At 37.4% G+C, this 27,838-nt stretch overlaps 2 protein-coding genes across 2 annotated transcripts; both read left to right on the top strand.

The window, feature by feature from the left end:
• The first annotated feature begins 895 nt into the window (after window positions 1-895).
• On the top strand, window positions 896-4,295 carry RMI1 (RecQ mediated genome instability 1). Its single transcript, XM_033415877.2, has 2 exons — window positions 896-992; window positions 1,763-4,295. The coding sequence occupies exon 2, from the start codon at window positions 1,799-1,801 to the stop codon at window positions 3,677-3,679; it is 1,881 nt and encodes a 626-aa protein (XP_033271768.1). The 5' UTR covers window positions 896-992; window positions 1,763-1,798; the 3' UTR covers window positions 3,680-4,295.
• On the top strand, window positions 2,151-27,153 carry LOC101283057 (far upstream element-binding protein 3-like). The gene is made up of 2 exons (XM_049711812.1): window positions 2,151-2,288; window positions 24,142-27,153. The coding sequence occupies exon 2, from the start codon at window positions 24,204-24,206 to the stop codon at window positions 25,602-25,604; it is 1,401 nt and encodes a 466-aa protein (XP_049567769.1). The 5' UTR covers window positions 2,151-2,288; window positions 24,142-24,203; the 3' UTR covers window positions 25,605-27,153.
• Window positions 27,154-27,838: the final 685 nt, after the last annotated feature.

Here is a 27,838-nt window from a genome sequence, read left to right as displayed (position 1 = left end):
TTTTCTAAGAAATGCAAGGTTAAAAAAATGAAATCTTTGGATAAGCTTTAAGTTTTTACAAGGGAGCTAGATTTGCTATTTTCCAAAAAGTGAGAGGACCTACTATATAATATACAGAGATAATTTAATGCCTTTTCACAAGAATGTAACTTGAGCTTTGTTAGAATTTCATTTTCCATGAAGGCATCTAAAATGCCAGTCCGTGGAACAGAGCTGCTTCCCCTATGCATTTATGCAGTAGTTTTCATGGATCTCTGGCTAGATGTAGCAGACAAAGGCCAAGAGGTTATCTAACACTTTCATCCCTGTTTTGCCAGAGGTAGATCTGGAGAATGGTCATCACCTGGGTCTCTTTTTCCACCCCAGTGCTGCCCCTGCCATGGAATCCCAGAGCTCCAGCTTCTCTGGCTTTGAACCTTTCTCCCTCTGCAGTTGGTACTGTTCAATTTCAGTTTCAGCTGCTTTGGTCTGCTTCAGCCTCAGGTTGCTTGCGGGCCTCGGACGCCTTTTGGGTGGCCTGCTTCTGGTCTGCAACCATTGCTGGGGCCTAAGTGAGCAGCCTAAATGATTGGATTGCCACCTCGGGTCAGCTGATTTGTGCCTATGCTGGTGCTCTGCCCGCCATCTTCTCCTATCCTTTAATTTTCACAGTAGCCCTATGAAGTAAGTATAAAGGGAAGGAAACAAGCTAAGGTAGAGTGTCTGAGTTTCTCGTGGTAACTTGCTTTTGTTTATTTCATTCCAAACCTCATGTTTTTATTCTGTACTACCTCTACTCTACCCTGATTGATAATAGGAACCTTCAAACCATACCATCAAACTTTGCACTTATGAAAATAGGCCAGTGATTCTTTCTGCAGCTTCCTCTTATAACGCTTACTGCTTCTTGTCTTAGCTCTCAGGGCCATTTCTGAGCAATAGAGGTTACAAGTACTCCACTGAACAACCAGTTCCAAATCCCGTCCTCAAATCCTGTGCTTCTGTTCCAAATGGTAAGTTTTCTTACGGGCATGTTAAAACTTTTATAAATTTGAACTCTTAGATATCTTCATCTGTAGAAGGAAAAAATATACTTTTGTGAAAAAAGGTTAGTCTTTAGTGTTTGGCTACTTTTTTATCATACTGAGAAAATCAGAAGTATATTTACCTGATAGGACTGTTGAGAATTATTTAGCCAAACAAATAAGATGCTTTACATCAGCTCAGAATCTATTGTTACTTGTTATAATTTTATGGAATACAATGGTATAAGTTTTAATAGAGTATGAATTATAGATATAGAAAGGACCTTAGTAAATATTGTTTCCTAGCTAAATTTTAAATGATTAGAATCTGATTATTATATTAACATAACTACTAATTACTACAGGTATTTCGTAGGTCTGACATTATGCTTTACAAATGTTACCCATGTAATCCTCACAACAACTGTGTTAGATAGGAGGTGGTACTGACATTTTACAGATGAAAAAATTAGGTTAGAGAAGTTAAGAAATTTATACTAGATCACAGAACTTATAGTGTGAAGAGCTAGCCTTCAAACCTAGGTATATCTTGTCTCAAACCTTTTGCTTTTCTTATTTTACCATCTGATTACTTGTGGCATTTGAAGTTTTGCCATGTAGAAAGTCAAAGAATTATAAAGGTGCTGAAGAGAGAAAAATCTAAAAGTTTGATTGCTCCTGTTTGTGCATTGTAGAGAATTATAGAAACTATATTTAGATGTACTGAATTACCATAATTTTTTTTTGTTTGTTTTCAGGTAATAGATGCCTAATATTTCTTTTATATAAAAGAAATGAGTATGGCTAGTATTACATTAAGAGTTGAAACCTGGCTTTTAGCTACATGGCATGTTAAAGTGCCTTTAATGTGGCTGGAAGCTTGTATTAACTGGATCCAAGAAGAAAATGATAATGTTAATTTGAGTCAGGCACAAATGAATAAACAAGTGTTTGAGCAATGGCTCCTTACTGATCTGAGAGATTTGGAGCATCGTCTTTTACCTGATGGCATTTTAGAAGTTCCAAAAGGAGAACTGAATGGATATTTTGCTCTGCAGATTAATTCATTGGTTGATGTAAGTCAACCTGCGTATGCCCAGATACAAAAGCTGAGAGGAAAGAATACAACCAATGACCTAATTACAGCTGAAACACAAGTAACCCCAAAACCTTGGGAAGCAAAGCCTTCACGAATGTTGATGCTACAGCTTACTGATGGAATTGTACAAATACAGGGGATGGAATATCAGTCTATTCCAGCTCTTCATAGTGATCTTCCTCCAGGTACAAAAATTTTGATTTATGGAAACATTTCTTTCCGTCTTGGTGTTCTCTTATTGAAACCAGAAAATGTGAAGGTGTTGGGAGGAGAAGTAGATGCTCTTTTAGAGGAATATGCCCAAGAAAAAGTTCTTGCAAGATTAATTGGGGAACCTGATCCTATAGTTCCAGTCATACCCAATAATTCTAACCAAAGCATCCCCAGAATTACAGATGTTCTACATCCTGCGTTAGGACCTTCTGATGAAGAACTCTTGGCAAGTCTTGATGAAAACGATGAGCTTGCAGCAAATAATAACACCTCTTTGGAAAGAAGTTGTTTCAGCACAGGTAGTTCTTCAAATACTGTTCCCATCAGACAGTCAGATTTTGAACCAGGACTTGTTATTTCTCCAAGATCAAAGGAGAAACCACAAAACCAGTCTATGCTTTTTACTGATGAGGAATTAGATGACTTTTCATTGGAGGAGGCCTTGCTTTTAGAAGAAGCTGTCCAGAAAGAACAAACAGAGACCAAAGAATTACAGCCACTGACTTTGAACAGAACTGCAGATGAAAGTATAGAGAGATTTTCACATAGATCTAATACTCTGAATAATTTTTCTTTGATTTGCAAAAATGGAAATAATAATTGGAATGAAAAAAATTTATCTGAGCAAATAACTAATGAAGACAAATCTTTTAGTTGTCCATCTGCTAGAGACCAAAACAGTAGTATTGTTTCAGTTAATCATAATGTACCCCTACCCCATAATTTTACAAATAAAGATAACAACTCAGAGACATATAATAAAATAAAACAAACCAGCAGTTCAGATGGACATTCCTTAAATAATAAAATATTAAACGGAGAGCTGGTCAATTATGTACCAAAAAGTTGTTCACACATTTCTAATAAAAATGAGCACCACTTACAGACTTGTTCTTCAAGATCATCAGAGAATAGCACTAATCTTTCTATCACTATGGATTTATATTCTCCACCTTTTATCTATTTGTCTGTTCTAATGGCCAGCAAACCAAAGGAAGTTACAACAGTGAAAGTCAAAGCATTTATTGTAACCTTAACTGGAAATCTCTCAAGTTCTGGTGGCATTTGGAGTATAACAGCAAAAATTTCTGATGGTACTGCATATCTAGATGTAGACTTTGTAGATGAAATACTTACTAGTCTGATAGGGTTTTCAGTACTAGAAATGAAACAGTTAAAAAAGGATCCTTGTAAATACCAAAAGTTCCTGGAAGGTTTGCAGAAATGTCAGAGAGATCTAATAGATTTGTGCTGTCTAATGACTATTTCATTGAATCCCTCCTTGTCTAAGGGAACGGTACTGGCATTACAAGATGTTAATGTGGAACACCTTGAGAACCTAAAGAGGCGAGTAAAGAAATAATTTACTAGCAAACAATTTAAAAAAACAAGGAAATATTTAGAATTAAATTTGTCCTTTTACTTTTCACAACTTTCTTTTTGTAAAAGGGGAAAAGGAAGTTTCATAACTGATTTCAGTCTAATTTTAAAATGTTTAATTATGTTTGTGTATGTAAGTTTTTTAAATAAATTTTTTATAGTAACTGCTGAAGCAATTTGATGACCCACTGTTGTTGAGAAATTTTGTTTTCCACTTGTTATTTCACATAAGGTGACTGCTAAAGTACTGTATTGGTGTTTACTGATGAATCATACTGTTGAAAGTTAACAATTACAAATAGGTAGTTGAGTACTTCTAATATGTAGAGTACCCCAAAAGATTTGTTTATATTATTAGGAAAAAATGTAAATCCAGTGGATTAGAATGTCAGACTCAGATACAAATTGTTTTGCTGGGTTTTGTTTTGCTGATTGGAAATATTTGGTATATTTAAAACAAATATTATCTTAACTAGATACCATTTCAGAGATTATATTGAATAGTTAAAAACCTTATTTTCAACGATAATCTATTATTATTAAGAAGATCCAGTAAGTATTTCATTTTTTTTTCTGGATTAAAATAAGGTATTTACACATGTCTTTAGTTATTTCCTTTCTTTTTTTTTTTTTAAATTTATTTTATTTTATTTATTTTTGGCTGCGTTGGGTCTTTGTTGCTGCACGCGGGCTTTCTCTAGTTGCGGTGAGCGGGGGCTACTCTTCGTCGTGGTGCACAGCTTCTCATTGCGGTGGCTTCTCGTTGCGGAGCATGGGCTCTAGGTGCGCGGGCTTCAGTAGTTGTGGCACATGGGCTCAGTAGTTGTGGCTCGTGGGCTCCAGAGCACAGGCTCAGTAGTTGTGGCACATGGGCTTAGTTGCTCCGCGGCATGTGGGATCTTCCTGGCCCAGGGCTCGAACCTGTGTGCCCTGCATTGGCAGGCGGATTCTTAACCACTGCACCACCAGGGAAGTCCCAGTTATCTCCTTTCTGATTTAGGTGTACATGTAAGTTCTTCCTTTAGTTTTGTTGGAAGTGCTGATTTCTTTTTTAGGGAGATTGTTCCCCCCGGCCTCCCACCCCCACAAAAAAAACCCAGAAGGGAGACTGTTTCCCACTTTCCCACTTTGCTGTTAAAAAGTCACATTTGAAAGGTAAAATTATTTTTATTCTTTTGTTTTTAAAAAAATCTAAATTAAAGTATCTTGAATTTTAAAACATTAAACAAATACTTAAATAATAAAATGAAGACACTGTGTTTTTAGTTAAAATAATGTAATAGGAAAATATCTGGAAGTAAGATAAATACATATATAAAAATATATGGATATAGTAGAAAAATATTCTAAAATCTTTTGTCATTGTTGCTTGAAGGATGATAATCAGAGTTCAAGGCACAATCCAGATTTTGCTGCTATATCATCTGATAATAACCACTTCTATATACTTGCATAGCTCTTTTACTACAAGAGATCTAAATGGATGTTATCTTTCATTATCTTTCTTGTAAATGTTCTCCTGTACTCTATCTCTTTGAGTAGTGCTGGAAAGCTGGGATTAAACCTTATTTTCTCTTCATATTCTGTCACTAAAGACTGGGTATAGTATTTTACCGTATCAGTCCATCCTTCTAATTGGTGCTTTAATTCTGGCTCTAGTTTTCTCTGGCCTTAAGTATTCCAGTAGTTTTACTAATTGGCCTGTGCCTTATTTTGCCCTTAAGCCTTTTCCCATAATTCTTCCTGAATGATCTTTCTTGAATAATAAATTTCTTGTTTTCTTTTTGTTACCCTTAAATAACAACCTCCTCCTATCCGCTTACCTACAGGGTGAAGTCCAAACTCTTCATGTATAGTATGTAAGGCCTTTTGCAATCTGACTCTTGCCTTCCTTTTCAGCCTCATCTTGCCTCCTTATTCTTTTTTTTTTTTAATAAATTTTTATTTATTTATTTTTGGCTGCGTTGGGTCTTCGTTGCTGCGCACAGGCTTTCTCTAGTTGCGGCGAGTGGGGACTACTCTTTGTTGTGGTGCGTGGGCTTCTCATTGCAGTGGCTTCTCCTGCTGTGGAGCACAGGCTCTAGGTGCGTGGGCTTCAGTTGTGGCACATGGACTTAGTTGCTCTGCGGCATGTGGGATCTTCCCTAACCAGGGCTTGAACCCGTGTCCCATGCTTTGGCAGGTGGATTCTTTACCACTGCGCCACCAGGGAAGTCCCATTATCTCCTTATTATTCACCTACCTGGTCTGCCACTAAATTTTAGTCATAGTTGTTCTCCAGATGTGGGGAATATACCTCATGCATGGCTCATAGTAATACCGCTACCTCCCATATTCATTTGTATTTCCACTCAGCTTAAGCTTTAGATGCCCACTGAAGTGTTTCATGAATTCCCCTGCCCACTTCCATGCCCTCTATACATTGTACAGACTAATATTATATATATTATTGTACTTATTTGCTTCCTTTATTTTACTGCTATATTTCGGGCAGAATAATTCTTTGTTGTAGAGAGCTGTCATGGGCTGGCCTCTACCCATGTGATGTCAGTAGAATCCTTCCATTTGTGACAACCAGAAAATATTCCCTGGGAGACAAAACTGCCCTTGGTTGAGAACCATCGCTTTAATGGAATATAAGCGGCTTGGGGGTATGGCTAAGTGATTTACCTTTGTAACTCCAGTAAGTATTTATTGTTATTACAAATGAATCAACATATCTGATCATTTGGGTTCCCTTGCTTAATATCTTTTAGTGATTTCTCATCATCTGTTCAATAACATGGTACTTAAAGCCCTGAAACCTCTGCATACATGGCACCTCAAATATCTTCTTCAGTGAAAGAGTAAATTAGAAAAATCTGCCCAATAGCAAAGGGAGACTATAAGAAAACTTGGTTGACTTCACCTAGATTCTAGTAGAGAGGTAAAAAGTTTTCCCTGAGAATTCGTAGCCATAGGTCTGCTCTTATGTGAGGCTAAGCAGACACTCAAGTTACCTGCATGATAATCTCCAACTGAGAATTCAAAAAAGAATGACGCTGTGGGAGGCTGGCAGAAGCAGATGGGAAGGGGAAAACATGGGCATAATCAGATCATCTTTGTGTGCCTCTTAGGAGTGAATCTGCTTTCAGAGAGTACATATTCTTTGCTCCTCCATTCTGTATATCTTACATGTATTGGCCCCTGCCCTAGTCCACCACTGCTTGTGATTGGGTGGGTACATCTGCTCAATTCTGGAGTTAGCAGGCACTACAAGAAATGCTCAGACACTCATGGACAACTGTGTAATATGCGCAAGAGGAAAACAGAAAAGTTTGAAAATATCAATAGGGAATTGGGAATTTTAAAAAACTAAACGACTATAATAGCTAAAAATAAAAAATCAGTGAATGAGTTTAACTCCTGATGAAACACAGCTGAGGATACAGTGAATTAAATTTGGTCAGAAGAAAAAAATTCAGATTAATGTATAGAGGGACAAAAGCATGGAAAAGAACCAGAAAACAGTATAACACCAAGAAGGGCTAACGTTAATGTAGCTGTAGTCCTTGAAAGAGAGGAAATAGAGAACACTTAGAGTTAATGCTTAAGAAATTTATAAAGTTTATGGAAATCAAGCTACAGGTTTCAGAAGTCCCACAAACCCCAAGCAAAATATATTCAGAGAAAATCATACCTGTGCAAATATTATCAATACCATTGAAAGCTAAAAAAAGAGAAAAAGAGCAGTGAAAGAAGGCATATTTCAAAGGACCAAAAACATGGCAACTGACTAAATACAGTGGGAATCATGATGGTGTGCTCCTGAAACTTATATGCCAATTTTACCTCAATTAAAAAATTTGGGGATCAGAAGACAATGGGATGGCATCTTCAAAATGATAGAAAAAATAAGTACCAACCTAGAGTTCTGTACAAACCAAAAATGCCCTTAACAGTAAGGGTGCAATTGGTAAAATTAAGAAAAATTCACACACAAAAATAATTTTTTCCCTAACAAACTACACAAGAAGGTTGTCTTTAAGCAGAAGGAAAATGGTAACCAGATGGAAGCTTGGAGACACAGGAAGGAATGATGAACAACTGAAAGGGTAAATATATGGGTTAAATGAATAGCAAGTTTGAAATGAAAATAATGTCTTGAGGGTTAAAAAAAACCAAAGGACTAAACTACATGAAAACAATGGCAGTTGAGTGAGGGATAAAGAAAAGTATTTTAAGGTCCTTATGTCAGAGAAAAGGTTAAATCTGCTGTTTTATATTGGACTTCAATATTCAAAGTTGCATGTTATATTTAGAGTATAGACACTAAAAGATTTGAAAAGTAGTCTATCACTATATACTAATGAGAATAAAAAGAATAACAAGAGCAAAAAAGTGTTCTCAACCCAAAAGAGCAAGAAAGGGAAAAGAACAAAGAAAAAATGGTATATAGGAAAAACAGTGGGTGAGGTGGTAAATTTAAATCCAAATAGATCACCCAGAGAGATAAACGCACACACATATGGTCACCTTATCTTTGATAAAAGAGGAAAGAATATACAGTGGGGAAAAGACAGCCTCTTCAATAAGTGGTGCTGGGAAAACTGGACAGCAACATGTAAAAGAATGAAATTGGAACACTCCCTAACACCATACACAAAATAAACTGAAAATGGATTAAAGACCTAAATATAAGGCCAGACACTATAAAACTCTTAGAGGAAAACATAGGAAGAACACTCTATGACATAAATCATAGCAAGATCCTTTTTGACCCACCTCCTAGAGAAATGGAAATAAAAGCAAGAATAAACAAATGAGACCTAATGAAACTTAAAAGCTTTTGCATGGCAAAGGAAGCCATAAAAAAGACGAAAAGACAACCCTCAGAATGGGAGAAAATATTTGCAAATGAATCAATGGACAAAGGATTAATCTCCAAAATATATTAGCAGCTCATGCAGCTCAATATTAAAAAAACAAACAACCCAATCTGAAAATGGGCAGAAAACCTAAATAGACATTTCTCCAAAGAAGACATACAGATGGCCAAGAGGCACATGAAAAGCTGCCCAACATCACTAATCATTAGAGAAATGCAAATCAAAACTACAATGAGGGGCTTCCCTGGTGGCGCAGTGGTTGAGAGACCACCTGCTGATGCAGGGGACGTGGGTTCATGCTCCGGTCCCGGAAGATCCCACATGCCCCGGAGCGGCTAGGCCCGTGAGTCATGGCTGCTGTGCCTGCGCGTCCGGAGCCTGTGCTCCACAACGGGAGAGGCCACAGCAGTGAGAGGCCCGCATACCACCAAAAAAACAAACTACAATGAGGTATCACCTCACACCAGTTAGAATGAGTATCATCAGAAAATCTACAAACAACAAATGCTGGAGAGGGTGTGGAGAAAAGAGAACCCTCTTGCACTGTTGGTGGGAATGTAAATTGATACAGCCACTATGGAGAACAGTATGGCGGTTCCTTTAAAAACTAAAATAGAACTACCATATGACCCAGCAATCCCACTATGGGGCATATACCCTGGGAAAACCATAATTCAAAAGGAGTCATGTACCACAATGTTCACTGCAGCCCTGTTTACAATAGCCAGGACATGGAAGCAACCTAAGTGTTCACTGACAGATGAATGGTTAAAGAAGATGTGGCACATATATACAATGGAATATTACTCAGACATAAAAAATGAAATTGAGTTATTTGTAGTGAGGTGGATGGACCTAGAGTCTGTCATACAGAGTGAAGAAAGTCAGAAAAACAAATACCATATGCTAACACATATATATGGAATAAAAAAAAAAAAAAGGTTCTGATGAACCCAGGGGCAGGACAGGAATAAAGATGCAGATGTAGAGAATAGACTTGACACAGGGAGAGGAAAGGGTAAGCTGGGACAAAGTGAGAGAGTAGCATTGACGATATACACTACCAAATGTAAAATAGATAGTGGGAAGCAGCTGCATAGCACAGGGGGATCGGCTCCATGCTTTGTGACCACCTAGAGGGGTGGGAAAGGGAGGGTGGGAGGGAGATGCAAGAGGGAGGGGATATGGGGATATATGTATACATGTAGCTGATTCACTTTGTTATACAGCAGAAACTAACAACATTGTAAAGCAATTATCCTCCAATAAAGATGTTAAAAAAATCCAAATGGATCAGAAATTCCATTAAATGTAAATAAGCTAATTCTTCCAATAAAAGACAAACATTGTCAGTTAACAACACAATCCAATTGACAGGCATACCTTGTGCTTTGCTTTACTGTGCTTTGCTTTATTGTGATTTTTATAAATTGAAGGTTTGTAGTAACCCTGGTTAGCAAGTCTTTGGCACCATTTTCCCAACAGTGTTTTTATTTCAGTGGCATTTAGTACTTTTATTTTTTATTACTTTTTAAAATTTTTATTTATTTTTTAACATCTTTATTGGAGTATAATTGCTTTACGATGGTGTGTTAGTTTCTGCTTTATAAACAGTGTTATTTTTATTTTTTATTTATTTTTTATTTTTTTGCGGTACGTGGGCCTCTCACTGTTGTGGCCTCTCCCGTTGCGGAGCACAGGCTCCTGACGCGCAGGCTCAGGGGCCATGGCTCATGGGCCTAGCTGCTCTGTGGCATGTGGGATCTTCCCGGACCGGGGCACGAACCTGTGTCCCCTGCATCAGCAGGCGGACTCTCAACCACTGCGCCACCAGGGAAGCCCAACAGTGTTATTTTTAAATTAAGGTATGTACATTTTTTTAGATATACTGCTAGTGCACACTTAATACAGTATAGTGTAAAGATAACTTATATGCACTGGGAAACCAAAAAAATTTATGTGATTCACTTTATTGTGATAATCGCTTTATTGTGGAGGTCTGGAACTGAACCCAGAATATCTCCGAGGTATGCTTGTATATACAAGAGAAACAAAATGTAATGATACAGAAAAGTTTATATAAAAAATATATAAACACTAACCAAAAGAAAGCTGCTGTGCTTATATTAATATCAAACAATTTTAGGCAAAAGACTTACTAGTAGTAAAGAGAATTAATACTACTAGAGACTTAACTAGTAGTTGATAATGATAAAAGGACTAATTATTAGGAAGATTTTGCAATTTGAAATTTATAGAATTCTATATATTGCTTCTAAGTTTATCAGAGGACTGCAAGGAGAAATAGAGAAATCTGCAATCATAGAGGAAGATCACACACTCAGTAATCAAAAGTTAGTAGGGATATAGAAAGTACAATTGACCTAACAACCATGTGTAGGCTATTGTACTCAACAAATGGATAATAGTTTTTCATGGACATGCGGGACATTTACAAAAACTGTCCATTTTCCATACCAGGAAGCACATCTAAACAAGATTTAAAGAATTGTAACCAGAGTATACTCTCTGACCATAATTAAAATGAGATACAAAAAAAATAAAGGCAGGGGTTTAGAAAATCTCATATATTTAGAAACTACAAAACATACTCTGAAGTAACCTTGGGTTAAGGAAGAATCCACAATGAAAATTAGAAAGTATTTCATTTAAAAAATAAAGTATCAATTCATGAGGTGTAGGTAAAGCTGTGCTTAGAGGGGACTTTATATCTTTAATTTAGTAGAAAAGATGGCTAAAAGTCAATGAGTGGAGCATTTATCCCAGTAAGTTATAAAAACTGCAAATTAAGCACAAAGGGGGAAGAAAAAGAGCCTAATTTATTGAAATAGGAATCAAACATACTAAAATTAAAGCTAAGAGTTGCTTCTTTGAGATTCAAATGAAGGGAAAAGTGTGAAGACAAAAATATCAAATGAAATAGAGACCACTTATTGTTTCTATATATATTAAAAATCTTCTAAGAATATATTATGAATAAATGCTGAGGCATTAAACAATTTAGATGAAATGGTCAAATACCTGAAAAGCTACAGATAGAAGAAGAAAGAAAAATCTAAATTGCTCCGTATTTTGTTAAAGTAGTTGAATTTATTTTTGTCAAGGGGAAATAATAGTCTTCAATTAATGGTGTTGGTACAACTGCATAGCCACATGCAAAAGAAAGAAGTTGAACCTATAGCTCACATCATATACAAAAATTAACTCAGAGTGGATTGAATACCCAAATGTAAGAGCTGTAACTATAAAACTCTTTGGAAGAAAACATAGTTGTAAGTTTTTGTGACCTTGGATGGGGCAATGGTTTCTTATACATGACAACCAAAGAAGAAACAGATAAATTGGACTTCATAAAAATTTAAAAAAAAAATTGTGCTTCCAAAGTCTATCAAGAAAATGAAAAAACAACCCTCAGACTGGGAGAGTATATTTGTAAGTTATATATCTGATAAGAGATTAGTATCTAAAATCCTACACCTCAACAATAAAAACAAATAATCCAATTTAAAAATGGGCAAAGTGTTTGAATAGATATTTCTTCAAAGAAGATCTATGAATGGCCAATAAGTACATAAAATGCTCAAGATCATGAGTCACTAGGGAAATGCAAATGAACACCACAGTGAGGTACTATACACTCACTAGGATAGCTGTAATCAAAGAGACAATGATAGTTTTGGCAAGGATGTGGAGAAATTGGAACCTTCATATATTGATGGGGCTGTAAGATGGTACAGCCTCTTTGGAAAACAGTCTGGCATTTCCTAAATATAGAGTTACCATATGACTTAGCAATTCCATTCTTACCCAAGAAAATTGAAAGTGTATGCTCACACAAAAACTTATATATGAATATTCATAGCTGCATTACTCATAATAACCAAAAAGTGGAAACAACCCAAATGTTCATCAACTGATGAAACAAAATGCATACATATGTACAATGGAATACTATTCATCCATAAAAAGGAATGAATTATTGATAAATGGAACAACATGGATGAATCTCGAAAAGCATTATTCTAAGTGTAAAAAGTAACACAAAAGACCACACAGTGTATGATCCCACTTATATGAAATATCCATAATAGTTAAATCCATAGAGACAGAAAGTGATTCTTGGTTGCCCAGAGCAGAAGGGAGGATAATCAGTGAATGACTGCTAATGGATATGGGCTTTTTGGGGGATGATTTACACGCTCTGAAATTAGATGGTTGTGATGGTCGCACAACTTTATTAATATACTAAGAACCACAGTCAATTGTACACTTTAAAAGGGTGACCTACTATTTGAAAGCTCACAAATCCAGACCTAGATGGCATCCCCAGTGAGTTCTTCCAAATATTAAAAATTAACACCACTCTACATAAATTCTTCCAGAGATTAGACAGCAAGAGGATATTTCCCAATTCTTTTTCTAGGCTGACATAACTTTGAACGTGCATAGGAGATTGAAAAAAAGAATTACAGATTAATCCTCATGAATATAATTTCAAAATATAAATTCATCCTAAATATAATATTAGCAATTAAACCTAAAAATATAAAAAGAATACATCATGACAAAGTGGGGTTATTTCAGGAAAGCAAGGATAGTTTAACCAGTAAATGTAATTCCCATTAAGAGATAAAAACTATAAGCCCATTCCAGTAGATGCAGAAGAAGCATTTGATAAAATTTATGTATTCATAATAAAAACAAACTAGTAAGAGGTAGTTTTCTTATTCTAATGAAGGGTATCTACATAAAACCTATAGTAGACATCATACTTAGGATTGGGATTAAGACTGGATATCTGCTATTAGTACTTCTGTTCAGCTCTGTTCTGGAGGTCCTAGCCAGAGTAATAAGGCTAGAAAAAAGAAAACCAAACAAGTGTTGGAGAGAAATAAACTTCTTTATTTATTTGCCAATGACTTGTGTATGTAGGAAATCCAAAATCTATAAACTATTAGTAGTACATTGTACTTGGCAATGTTACTGTATATAGGACAATAGAAAAAAACACTTGATTGTGTTTTCATGTATCAGGAACAAATATAAAATGAAAAGAGAAACTGCTATTTACTAGCATAAGCATCAGATACTTTGCAATGAATGTAATGAAAGATGTGTAAGACTTCTACACTAAAACCCACAAAATATTAAAGATGTAAGTAAATTCAGTTCATAGATTAGAATACTCAATATTTTAAAGATGTCAGTGCTCCCCAAATTGATCTATGGATTCAATGCAATATCACATTTTCAGTAGAACATGTTAGTGTAAACCGAGCTGATTCTAAAATTTATATGAAAATGCAAACTTAAGCTGTGTCACCCCCAAGTACTTCAGCAAGTATTTCCTATAAACGGTTACAATATATGTAATCAGAATAGGAAACACAAATTTATATGGAGTAAAGGGATGTTGAAAGTAATGTACAAATGGAGGCAAAACTGGTCTTTCCACAGAGAGGACAGGAATTTAGCTGATCCTCTGTCAGATAAGACAACTTGCATGTCTATAGACAATTGTTTTGCATTGCTATCAGGTATCTACAACTTACAGAGTTGTAAAATAGCTCCCTTAGGATCAGAATTAGATAACTGGGAGGAGAGTTATCTACACAAGATGTAGTTTTCTATTGTAGCACACATTTCCCCCTACATCTTTAATTTGACTTTAATCCTTCTTGGGTTGGTGGAAAGCTCAACCACAGATAATAGTTGGGTTCCATTACTCAGATTTGTGTGAAGTTTCCAGAGGGCTTTAGAAAGAACTGAACATTAGATGAGGCCCCACTGGTCCCTAGTCCATGATGTTTACAGCTGATATTCATGGTATAAGCCCAAATGACTCCTTTTGTGCCATATGGGGTACATTCTACTTTGCCAAGGAAAGAACCTCCAGAATAGCCTAGAGAATATAAATATACGTGCAGGGGGACTTCCCTGGTGGTGCAGTGGTTAAGAATCCACCTGCCAAAGCAGGGACACAGGTTTGATCCCTGGTCTGGGAAGATCCCACATACTGTGGAGCAACTAAGCCTGTGCACCATAACTACTGAAGCCTGCATGCCTAGAGACCGTGCTCCACAACAAGAGAAGCCACGGCAATGAGAAGCCCACACAGCAACAAAGACCCAATGCAGTCAAAGAAATAAAATAATAATAATAAAAATATATATATATATATATGAAGATGAGGGATAATGAAAGGGTTTTTAGGTCTCATCAGAATTTGCACATATTTACTTCTCTTCAGCTTCCCCATATATTGGCCATAAGGCTGTTTGACTCTTTAGGTTCTTGAGCCCTGGTGCTAAGCCCAACTTTCCTAAGTGCACCAATAGCCATTCCCCTTTCAGGGGTGGGGTGGGGTGGGGAATGGTTTTTTTTTTTCTTTTTTTTTTTGCAGTACGTGGGCCTCTCACTGTTGTGGCCTCTCCCGTTGCGGAGCACAGGCTCTGGATGCGCAGGCTCAGCAGCCATGGCTCACGGGCCTAGCCGCTCCGCGGCATGTGGGATCTTCCCAGACCGGGGCATGAACCCGTGTCCCCTGTATCGGCAGGCGGACTCTCAACCATTGCGCCACCAGGGAAGCCCAAGGGGAATGGGTTTTATTATTGGAATTCCCACACTCTGCCATCTGCTTTCCAGTTTTGGAGAATTCTCCCCCCTTTCCAAATTTCTCATTTTTCTCCTCTTTACCTCCCTCTAACCTAATTCCCTGGGTGATTCCAGGCACACTTTTTTTTTTTTTTTTTAAATTGAAGTATAGTTGATTGTATATGTATATATATTATATATACATAACATGTTTTGTATATATAATATATATACGGTCCCCTGGCCATCTGTTTGTCTGTAGGAAAATGTCTATTCAGATCCTCTGCCCATTTTTAAAATGGATATTTTTGTTGTGGTTATTGAGCTATATGAGTTCTTTATATATTTGGATATGCTTATTGGATCTATGATTTGCAAATATCTTCTCCCATTCACTAGGTTGTCTTTTTGTTTTGTTGATGGTTTCCTTTGCAGTGCAAAAGCTTTTTAGTTTAATGTTGGCCCATTTGTTTATTTTTGCTTTAGTTGCCATTGCCTTTGGAGTCAGATCCAAAAAAAATACTGCCAAGAGTGATGTCAAGGAGCTTATTGTCAATATTTTTTTCCAGGAGTTTTATGGTTTCTGGTCTTAACAGTCAAGTTTTTAATCCATTTTGAGTTAATTTTTTTGTATGGTGTACAATAGTGGTCTAGTTTCATTCTTTTGCATGTGGCTTTCCAGTTTTCTCAACACCATATATTGAAGAGATTGTCCTTTCTACATTTTATATTCTTGGCTCCTTTGTTGTAAATTAATTGACTATATATATGGGTTTATTTCTGGGCTGTCTATTCTGTTTCATTGATCTGTTTTTATGCCAATACTGTTTTGATTATTACAGCTTTGTAGTATAGCTTGAAATCAGGGAGCATGATGCCTCCAGCTTTGTTCTTTCTCCAGATTGCTTTGGCTAAAATGGGGCTTCTGTGATTCCGTACAGATTTTAGGATTGTTCTATTTCTGTGAAAAATGCCATTGGAATTTTGATAGGGATTGCACTGAATCTATAGATTGCTTTCGGTAAAATGGGCATTTTAACAATATTAATTCTTCCAAACCATGTGCATGGAATATCTTTCCATTAATTTGTGCCTTCTTCAATTTCTTTGATCAATGTCTTATAGTTTGCATTCTGCAGGTCTTTCATCTCCTTTGTTGTGAAAGTTAACCAAAACAAAACAAAATATGCAGTATTCATGGTTAAGAACATGCTTTCTACTGTCTACCACTTCCTGCATTATTATTTTTTGCCCCAAAGATAATCACCTGTCTGATGGCTATTTTGCTTCTTGGTTCTTGGCAGGAGAGTGGGTGCTTTCTATATACAGGCTTTAATTAATTACCCTGCTTTCAGACCCAGCTCCTGTTGTCCATCCTAGTCAGAATTTCCTGGCTCTAAGTATTTTGGGTTTCTTCAGGTAATATTGGTGCACTCCTCCATTACATTCTTTTCCACTCATATTCTAAGTAGTGGTTCCTCCTGCCCTGCTTTATTAGTCATCGGTCTTTCATCCTCTTTCTGTTTCCCAAAAATTTGTTAAAATAATGTGTTTTCTAATGGCTTACCTTCTCTCTTAAATGTTGTGGGTTTATACACTGAAAATAACTTTCAGGGTTATTCAAATAAGGTTTTCAGAGGGATTAACAAAAAGCATTTGGCTCTTCATCATCTTGAAGAAGAACAAATTATTTAATTCTCAGAACAACCCTATACAATTCTATTTTACAGATTTGGAAACATTGGCACAAGGAGGTTAAATAGATTTTTCTAACACAAATAAGCTATTTGATGATGTAGTGGGAATTAAATCCCAGAAGCTCTACTCCAGAGCTTCATATTCTTGTTTTCTCTCTAAATTCACTACTAAGAAATCCTAAGACATTTAGAAATATCCTAGGAGACAGCAGATGTATTATTATCTTGGACTATTTCATTTTCAAAAACCCAGAAGACACCTGGTTGAGTATATGATTCCTAATTATGTCTGGCAGATGATACATTCTAAAATGTATCAATTTATATTTGTTCTGGATTATTCCACTTTGCATCTCCTTAATCAGTCATTAGTTGCTTCATATTTGATTTATTTAGAACTGTTTTGTCTGTTGAAAAAAAATTTTTTTTAATCAGAGAAGTGCAATGGAAAAGAATAGATATCATTTGGAGAAATGAACAATAACAGAAAAGGGGCAGTGGGGTGGCTTAAAGTGGCATACATAAAACATAAGTTTATTCCTATATCTTTTTCCCTGAAGGCTTATTCTTAAGGGATGTCTATAAAACAGAAATGTACCAGATGGCCATGTTGAGATCTGGTTAACACTTGCCAGCAAATACTGCTTTATAAACTCTAGAAGGGACCTGTATATTTAAACATAGTAATCTGTATATCGAATGCCAGAAACCTGGTTTTAAATATTCAGTTTATATACTGGCACTGATCAGTGAGTTGTCTCCTTGATTTTCTATTCAGTTTTGCCATTGAGAATGAGCAAGTCTTGTTTCTCAGAACCTCAGTTTCCTCATGTATACAAGTGAAGAGGCTGGACCAGATGATTTCAAAGATCTTATCCTCCCACAGAATTCTGATTCTATTATTCAGCTCTTCTTATTTTGTTTTTGGTGGTTCTTAATATACCTTTTGATCAATATTTTATTTATTTATTTATTTATTATTATTTTTTTGCGGTACGCGGGCCTCTCACTGCTGTGGCCTCTCCCGTTGCAGAGCACAGGCTCCGGATGCACAGGCTCAGCGGCCATGGCTCATGGGCCTAGCCCCTCCGCGGCATGTGGGATCTTCCCGGACCAGGGCATGAACCCATGTCCCCCTGCATCGGCAGGTGGACTCTCAACCACTGCGCCACCAGGGAAGCCCTGTTCTTTTTTTAAAAAAATTATATTTATTTATTTATTTGGCTGTATTGGTTCTTAGTTGCGGCACACGGGATCTTTGTTGTGGCATGCAGGATGTATCGTTGCAGCATGTGGGCTCTTCCTTGTGGCACATAGGCTTCTCTAACTGTAGTGTGGGCTTCTCTCTAGTTGTGGCTCAGGCTCAGTAGTTGTGGTGCGTGGGCTTAGTTGCCCTGAGGCATGTGAGATCTTAGTTCCCTGACCAGGTATTGAACCTTCATCCCCTGCACTGATAGGGGGATTCTTAACCACTGGACCACCAGGAAAGTCCCAGTTTTGCCTGTTCTTGAACATGATATAAATGGAATCAGACAGTATGTTTTATTTATACATCAAAGTACATGAATGTTATGGCAGTGTTATTCGTAATAGCCAATAGTGGTAGCCACCCAAATCTCCATTAACTGATGAATGGATAGACAACATACAGTATATCTATAAAATGGAATACTATTTGTCAACAAAAAGGAAAGAAATACTGATGCACTCTTTAGTGTGTGGCTTCTTTTACTCAGTGTAATGATTTTGAGATTTTGTTGTTGTATGTATCAGTAATTCATTCCTTTTTATTGCTGAGCAGTATTCCATTGCAAGTAGCATAAAATCTCAGATCCTTCACAGTTCTTTTTTTAAAAAATATTTTTATTTTAATACAGCAGTTTATTATTATCAGTTTTATACATATTAGTGTATATTTGCAAATCCCAATCTCCCAATTCATCCCACCCCCACCCCCACCCCTCACTTTCCCCCCTTGGTGTCCATACATTTGTTCTCTAAATCTGTGTCTCTATTTCTGCCTTGCAAACCAGTTCATCTGTACCATTTTTCTAGATTCCACATATATGCGTTAATATATGATATTTGTTTTTCTCTTTCTGACTTACTTCATTCTGTATGACAGTCTCTAGGTCCATCCACGTCTCTACAAATGACCCAATTTCATTCCTTTTTGTGGCAGAGTAATATTCCATTGCATATATATACCACATCTTCTTTATCCATTTGTCTGTCGATGGGCTGCCTATTGTAAATAGTGCTGCAATGAACATTGGGGTGTATGTGTCTTTTTGAATTATGGTTTTCTCTGGGTATGTGCCCAGTAGTGGGCTTGCTGGGTCATATGGTAATTCTATTTTTAGTTTTTTAATGAACCTCCATACTGTTGTCCATAGTGGCTGTATCAATTTATATTCCCACCTACAGTGCAAGAGGATTCCCTTTTCTCCACACCCTCTCCAGAATTTATTGTTTGTAGATTTTTTGATGATGGCCATTCTGACTGGTGTGAGGTGATACCTCATTGTAGTTTTGATTTGCATTTCTTTAATAATTAGAGGTGTTGAGCAGCTTTTCATGTGTCTCTTGGCCATCTGTATGTCTTCTTTGGAGAAATGTCTATTTAGGTCTTCTGCCCATTTTTGGATTGGGTTGTTTGTTTTTCTAATATTGAGCTGCATGAGCTGTTTATATATTTTGGAGATTAATCTTTTGTCCGTTGATTCGCTTGCAAATATTTTCTCCCATTCTGAGAGTTGTCTTTTTGTCTTGTTTATAGTTTCCTTTGCTGTGCAAAAACTTTTAAGTTTCATTAGGTTCCATTTGTTTTTGTTTTTATTTCCGTTTCTCTAGGAGGTGGATCAGAAAAGATCTTGCTGTGATTTATGTCAAAGAGTGTTCTTCCTATGTTTTCCTCTAAAAGTTTTATAGTGTCTGGTCTTATATTTAGGTCTTTAATCCATTTTTGTTTATTTTTGTGTATGGTGTTAGGGAGTGTTCTAATTTCATTCTTTTACATGTACCTGTCCAGTTTTCCCAGCACCACTTATTTAAGAGACTGTCTATTCTCCATTGTATATCCTTGCCTCCTTTGTCATAGATTAGTTGACTGTAGGTGTGTGGATTTATCTCTGGGCTTTCTATCCTGTACCATTGATCTATACTTCTGTTTTTGTGCCAGTACCATACTGTCTTGATTACTGTAGCTTTGTAGCATAGTCTGAAGTCAGGGAGTCTGATTCCTCCAGCTCTGTTTTTGTCCCTCAAGGTTGTTTTGGCTATTTGAGGTCTTTGTGTCTCCATACAAATTTTAAGATTTTTTGTTCTAGTTCTGTAAAAAATGCCATTGGTAATTTGATAGAGATTGCATTGAATCTGTAGATGGCTTTGGGCAGTATAGTCATTTTCACAATACTGATTCTTCCAATCCAAGAATACAGTATATCTTTGCATCTGTTTGTGTTATCTTTGATTTCTTTCATCAGTGTCATAGTTTTCTGAGTACAGGTCTTTTACCTCCTTAGGTAGGTTTATTCCCAAGTATTTTATTCTTTTTGTTGCAATGGTGAATGGGATTGTTTCCTTAATTTCTCTTTCTGATCTTTCGTTGTTAGTGTATAGGAATGCAAGCGATTTCTCTGCATTAATTTTGTATCCTGCAACTTTACCAAATTCATTGATTAGCTCTAGTAGTTTTCTGGTGGCATCTTTAGGGTTATCTATGTATAGTGTCATGTCATCTGTAAACAGTGACAGTTTTACTTCTTCTTTTCCAATTTGTATTCCTTTTATTTCTTTTTTTCTCTGATTGCCATGGTTAGGACTTCAAAACTATATTGAATAATAGTGGCAAGGGTGGACATCCTTGTCTGGTTCCTGATCTCAGAGGCAATGGTTTCAGTTTTTCACTGTTGAGAATGATGTTTGCTGTAGGTTTGTTGTATATGGTCTTTATTATGTTGAGGTAGCTTCCCTCTATGCCCACTTTCTGGAGAGTTTTTATCATAAGTGGGTGTTGAATTTTGTCATAAGCTTTTTCTACATCTATGCAGATGCTCATGATCATATGGTTTTTATTCTTCAATTTGTTAATATGGTGTATCACATTGATTGATTTGCGTATATTGAAGAATCCTTGCATCCCTGGGATAAATCCCACTTGATCATGGTGTATGATCCTTTTAATGTGTTGGTGGATTCTGTTTGCTAGTATTTTGTTGAGGATTTTTACATCTATATTCATCAGTGGTATTGGTCTGTAATTTTCTTTTTTTGTAGTATCTTTGTCTGGTTTTGGTATCAGGGTGATGTTGGCCTCGTAGAATGAGTTTGGGAGTGTTCCTGCCTCTGGAATTTTTTGGAAAAGTTTGAGCAGGATGCGTTTTAGGTCTTCTCTAAATGTTTGGTAGAATTCACCTGTGAAGCCATCTGGTTCTGGACTTTTGTCTGTTGGAAGATTTTTAATCACAGCTTCAATTTCATTACTTGTGATTGGTCCGTTCATATTTTCTATTTCTTCCTGGTTCAGTCTTGGAAGGGTATACCTTTCTAAGAATTTGTCCATTTCTTCCAGGTTGTCCATTTTATTGGCATAGAGTTGCTTGTGGTAGTCTCTTATGATGCTTTGTATTTCTGCGGTGTCCATTGTAACTTCTCCTTTTTCATTTCTAATTTTATTGATTTGAGTTGTCTCCCTCTTTCTCTTGATGAGTCTGGGTAAAAGTTATCAATTTTGTTTATCTTTTCAAAGAAACAGCTTTTAGTTTTATTGATCTTTCCTATTGTTTTCTTCTTTTTCTATTTCATTTATTTCTGCTCTTATCTTTATTTCTTTCCTTCTACTAACTTTGGGTTTTGTTTGTTCTTCTTTCTCTAGTTCCTTTAGGTGTAAGGTTAGATTATTTGAGATTTTTCTTGTTTCTTGAGATAGGATTGTATTGCTTTAAACTTCCCTCTTAGAACTGCTTTTGCTGCATCCTATAGGTTTTGGATCATCATATTTTCGTTGTCATTTGTCTCTAGGTATTTTATGATTTCCTCTTTGATTTCTTCAATGATCTCTTGGTTATTTAGGAGCGTATTGTTTATCCTCCATGTGTTTGCATTATTTACGTTTTATTCTCTGTAGTTTATTTCTAATCTCATAGTGCTGTGGTCAGAAAAGATGCTTGAAATGATTTCAATTTTCTTAAATTTACCAAGGCTTGATTTGTGACCCAAGATGTGATGTATCCTGGAGAATGTTCCATGTGCACTTGAGAAGAAAGTATAATTTGCTGTTTCAGATGGAATGTCCTATAAATATCAATTAAATCTATCTGGTCTTCTATGTCATTTAAAGCTTGTGTTTCCTTATTAATTTTCTGTCTGGACGATCTATTGGTGTAAGTGAGGTGCTAAAGTACCCCACTATTATTGTGTTACTGTCAATTTCCTCTTTTTTTTTTTTTTTTGCGGTACACGGGCCTCTCACTGTTGTGGCCTCTCCCATTGCGGAGCACAGGCTCTGGATGCACAGGCTCCGCGGCCATGGCTTACGGGCCCAGCCGCTTCACAGCATGTGGGATCTTCCTGGACCGAGGCACGAACCCGTGTCCCCTGCATCAGCAGGCGGACTCTCAACCACTGCACCACCAGAGAAACCCTCGATTTCCTCCTTAATATCTGTTAGCATTTGCTTTATGTATTGAGGTTCTCCTGTGTTGGGTGCATAAATATTTATAATTGATATATCTTCTTCTTGGTTTGATCACTTGATCATTATGTAGTGTCCTTCCTTGTCTCTTGTAACATTCTTTATTTTAAAGCCTATTTTATCTGATATGAGTATTGCTACTCCAGCTTTCTTTTGATTTCCATTTGCATGGAATATCTTTTTCCATCCCCTCACTTTCAGTCTGTATGTGTCCCTAGGTCTGAAGTGGGTCTCTTGTAGACAGCATATATATGGGTCTTGTTTTTGTATCCATTTAGTGAGCCTGTGTCTTTTGGTTGGAGCATTTAATCCATTCACATTTAAGGTAAATGAATTGTTCCTATTACCATTTTCTTAATTGTTTTGGGCTTGTTTTTATAGGTCCTTTTCTTTATATATATATATATATTTTTTTTTAAATTAATTTATTTTTTTTGGCTGCGTTGGGTCTTCGTTGTTGCATGCAGGTTTTTTTTTCTTTAGTTGCAGGGAATGGGGGCTACTCTTCATTGCAGTGCATGGGCTTCTCATCGCTGTGGAGCATGGGCTCTAGGTGCACGGGCTTCAGTAGTTGTGGCACGTGGGCTCAGTAGTTGTGGCTCACAGGCTCTAGAGCACAGGCTCAGTAGTTGTGGGACATGGGCTTAGTTGCTCTGCAGCATGTGGGATCTTCCCGGAGTAGAGCTTGAACCCATGTCCCCTGCATTGGCAGGCAGATTCTTAACCACTGCACCACCAGGGAAGCCCTGTAGGTCCTTTTCTTGTCTTGTGTTTCCCATTTAGAGAAGTTCCTTTAGACTTTGTTGTAGAGCTAGTTTTGTGGTGCTGAATTCTTAGCTGTTGCTTATCTGTAAAGGTTTTGATTTCTCCGTGGAATCTGAATGAAATCCTTCCTGGGAAGCATAATCTTGGTTGTCTTCATTTGTTTTCATTTTTTTTCTTTATTCTGTTCTTCCAGGTCACTTATCTGTTCTTCTGCCTCAGTTATTCTGCTATTGATTCCTTCTAGTGTGTTTTTCATTTCAGTTATTGTATTGTTCCTCTCTGTTTGTTCTTTATTTCTTCTAGGTCTTTGTTAAACATTTCTTGCATCTTCTTGATCTTTGCCTCCATTCTTTTTCCGAGGTCCTGTATCATCTTCACTATCATTATTCTGAATTCTTTTTCTGGAAGGTTGCCTATCTCCACTTCATTTAGTTGTTTTTCTGGGGTTTTATCTTGTTCCTTCATCTGTTACATAGTCCTCTGCCTTTTTATTTTGTCTATCTTTCTGTGAATGTGTTTTTCGTTCCACAGGTTGCAGGACTGTAGTTCTTCTTGCTTCTGTTCCCTTCACAGTTCTTGACAAAATGACATTCAATAAACATATACACTTGCTTACAAAATCTCTTAGCAACCTAGGAATATGAGGAATTTACTCAAGGTGATGAAAAGGATGTATCAAAGGAAGTTTTACGTGTGTCATACTTAATAGTAATACTTGAAAAGCAGTCTCAATTATATTAGAAATGGGCCTTAGTTTGGAGTGTATTAATTGGTGTAAGAGACCAACTCCACTTTCTGGCTACAGGTCCCCAAGTGGAGCGGGAGGCCTGACGGGGGAGCCGAGCGGCAGCAGCGGCGGGGGTGGTAATGACAGAGCTGGTGCAGGGGCAGAGCGCTCCGGTGGGGATGAAGGCTGAGGGCTTCGTGGACGCTCTGCACCGGGTCCGGCAGATTGCTGCTAAAATTGATTCAATTCCTCACTTGAATAATTCCACACCTCTAGTGGACCCCTCAGTGTATGGCTATGGAGTACAAAAACAGCCCTTGGATGATGGAGTAGGTAACCATTTAGGGGCCTTGTTACATCAAAGGGCAGTAATAACAGAAGAATTCAAAGTGCCTGATAAAATGGTTGGATTTATTATCGGTTGGGGAGGTGAGCAGATTTCACGGATTCAAGCAGAATCTGGTTGCAAAATTCAGATTGCCTCAGAGAGTTCTGGGATTCCAGAGAGGCCCTGTGTACTTACCGGAACCCCAGAAAGTATTGAACAAGCCAAACGGCTCCTGGGACAGATTGTGGACCACTGTCGGAATGGACCTGGCTTTCATAATGACATAGATGGCAACAGCACGATCCAGGAGATTCTCATCCCTGCATCTAAAGTGGGGCTGGTCATCGGCAAGGGAGGGGAGACAATAAAGCAGTTGCAGGAGCGGACAGGTGTGAAGATGGTCATGATCCAGGACGGCCCATTGCCCACGGGAGCAGACAAGCCTCTTCGCATCACCAGAGACCCATTTAAAGTACAGCAAGCAAGAGAAATGGTATTAGAGATCATCCGAGAAAAAGACCAAGGTGATTTTCGAGGTGTACGTGGTGATTTCAGCTCCCGAATGGGAGGAGGCAGTATAGAGGTGTCTGTCCCTAGGTTTGCAGTTGGGATTGTAATAGGAAGAAATGGGGAAATGATCAAAAAGATCCAGGATGATGCCGGTGTGAGAATTCAGTTCAAACCAGATGATGGTATTAGTCCAGAGAGAGCTGCACAGGTCATGGGACCCCCAGAGCGATGCCAGCATGCAGCACATGTCATCAACGAGCTTATTCTTACAGCTCAGGAAAGAGATGGCTTCGGAGGCCTGGCGGTAGCCAGAGGAAGAGGCCATGGTCGTGGTGACTGGAGCGTGGGAACCCCTGGTGGCATCCAGGAGATAACCTACACAGTGCCGGCAGATAAGTGCGGCCTCGTCTTAGGCAAAGGGGGTGAGGACATCAAAAGCATAAACCAGCAGTCAGGAGCACACGTGGAGCTTCAGCGGAACCACCCTCCCAACACGGACCCCAACCTGCGAATATTCACCATCAGGGGAGTTCCTCAACAGACTGAGCTGGCCAGACATCTCATAGATGAGAAAGTTGGCGGTGCCAGTCTCGGAGCGCCCAGAGATTATGCACAGGGCCCCTTCAGCCAGCCACCTGCCGCGCCGCATCAGAAGCTCCTCCAAGGAGCTCAGGGTGCTTCCCAAACATGGCCGCTAAAGTGAACGGAAGCCCTCACAGCACGCCTGTGAGTGGTCCTCCGGCCTTCCTGACCCAGGGCTGGGGCAGCAGCTACCAGGCGTAGCAGCAGCCCACACAGTAGGTTCCAAGCCAGCAGAGCCAGCCGCAGAGCAGCCAGCCCGACTACAGCAAGGCCTGGGAAGACTATTACAAAAAACAGAGTCACGCTGCCAGCGCCGCTCCTCAGGCCAGCTGCCCGCCGGACCACACAATGGCCGGGGCGGAGTATTACAGACAGCAGGTCGCATTCTAGGGGCAAACATTAGGGCAAGCTCAGGCCCACAGCCAGGAGCAGTAGGACAGTGGCCTGCAGCTCCCTTTCCCCGCCCCCCCCCAAAACATTGTGAGCAAAACCTATTTGTAACAGAGGTTTTTAGATGTGCAAACCTTTTGATGAAGAGCCTTTGTTTTGTTCTGTGAAACACTAGATTAACAGAATTTTTCTAAAAATCGGGAAAATCAGTTACTAAAAATTGCTGATAATTTTTGTTTTGTTATTTTTGTTTGTTACTTCAAATGTGTAAGCTCTGGGATTCTTTTTGGAGCAATACCTGCAAATTCGGGCACCAGAATGTGCCGCAGAGCAGTGACATTTCAACATGGTGTGTTTTTGTTTTGTTTTGTTTGCATGTCTTTGTATTTACAGTTTTTTCTGTTGCAACAGAAAGTGGCTTGGAAGTCTTAGGTGGCTTGTAACAAATTCTTTTAAAAAATTTTTAAACAGTATTTAAATATTCTTAAATGTGTAAATTCATTAAATGTTTTACTTCTAATTTCTTGTGTCTTGGCTGTCTGGTTTTATTGCATTTTTTAAAAAACTGAACTATTATGTATTATAATTAATTATGTGAATTCTGAATTGAGACAAATAATTGTATTGCTGTCCAACAGGATTCGAGAGGGGGCATTTTATAGGGTTTGTATAATTTCTAGAGTTCTAAAGGGGTAATAATATAAAAATGTGTTTGTGTGTTTAGCAGACGTTTTATCATGTCTCCATTACCTACCGATTGCAATTGTGTATCTAAGACCTCCAAGCTTGTTTTAAAAACAAAACAAAAAAACCTTTCTCTATTCTCTCAGAAATATAAATACTGTTATTTTTAATATTAAAAATAAATTCAATATAACTTTTAACAAACACTATGGAACATTAAATCGCATAAAAATGTAACTTTTTTAATTCCAAGGTGTGTTTTGCTTTTTTCTTTTAAATATTTTCTTAATATTTGTCAAATTAACTAGATGAATAAATAAATCTAGCATTAACCACAATATGAATTAAATAATTTTGATTTAATAAAAGGGATAATATGATTTCCAGTGTTTACTGTAGTGTATCTTGTACAGATAACATGTATTTTTAAAAGAAAAATGGAATTGAAGCTATTTTTTCTTGCATTTTTCAGTTGACCTGGGGGACATTCCGTTTGAGATATACTGAAGTTACTGAAGTGTCTGGGGTTTTTCTCCTTATTTTCCTTATAATGCTTGAAATATCTAACTATTAAAAAAGGCAATTGGAAAAGGTTATGCATGTTGTTTTTTTAAAAAAACTGTTGTTTTTATTGGACTGAAAATTCATTTTACACTCTACATAATAAAATTTCCACAAGACATCTTGTGTGCAAAGTAAAAAAAAAAAAAAAGACCAACTCCAAAGTTTTAGTGGCTTAACAAAATAGAATTACATTTCTTGCCAATATAGCAGTATAATGTGCGTGTTCCTCATCAGCAGATGTCTATTCTAGAGCTCATTTAGAGACCCAGGCTACTTCCATATTGTGGCTCTGCTATCCTTTAAGAGTTCAGAGTTCTCTGCATCCAGCCAGCAGGCTAAGAAAAGGTGGTGAAGGCATGCCCGTTTCTTAATTGACTTTGCCTAGAAGTAACAGATATCATTTCTGGTCACAGCTGAAACTATAGCCCAGGGACTTTTGAATCTAAATTGTAAACTAAATTTAAATTTAAATCTGAGTGCATTTAATACTAGCTCAATCAATGGCTTCTTTCTGAAACTATGTCTTGTAGAATAGAAATCTGCATCAAGCACATTTTGAAGAAGAAAATAGAATACTTCAGTTTATGACTTGGAGGGCAAAGGCAAAGACTGAGCAACACAGTTTAATATTATAGTGATAAGATTTCCCATATTATGATAGAACTATTAAAATGGTGACTACACCTTTTAAAAAACCTGACAGTTTTTAGACAAGTC

Source organism: Orcinus orca, chromosome 6 (genome assembly GCF_937001465.1).
Source record: "Orcinus orca chromosome 6, mOrcOrc1.1, whole genome shotgun sequence".
Lineage (NCBI taxonomy): Eukaryota > Metazoa > Chordata > Mammalia > Artiodactyla > Delphinidae > Orcinus > Orcinus orca.
Note: the sequence above shows the minus strand (reverse complement) of the source record. Positions and strands in the feature narration are given on the sequence as shown.

Bases quoted from the DNA above. Each gene is read 5' to 3' on its own strand.
- RMI1 (XM_033415877.2), top strand. From the start codon at position 1,799: ATGAGTATGGCTAGTATTACATTAAGAGTTGAAACCTGGCTTTTAGCT.
- LOC101283057 (XM_049711812.1), top strand. From the start codon at position 24,204: ATGACAGAGCTGGTGCAGGGGCAGAGCGCTCCGGTGGGGATGAAGGCT.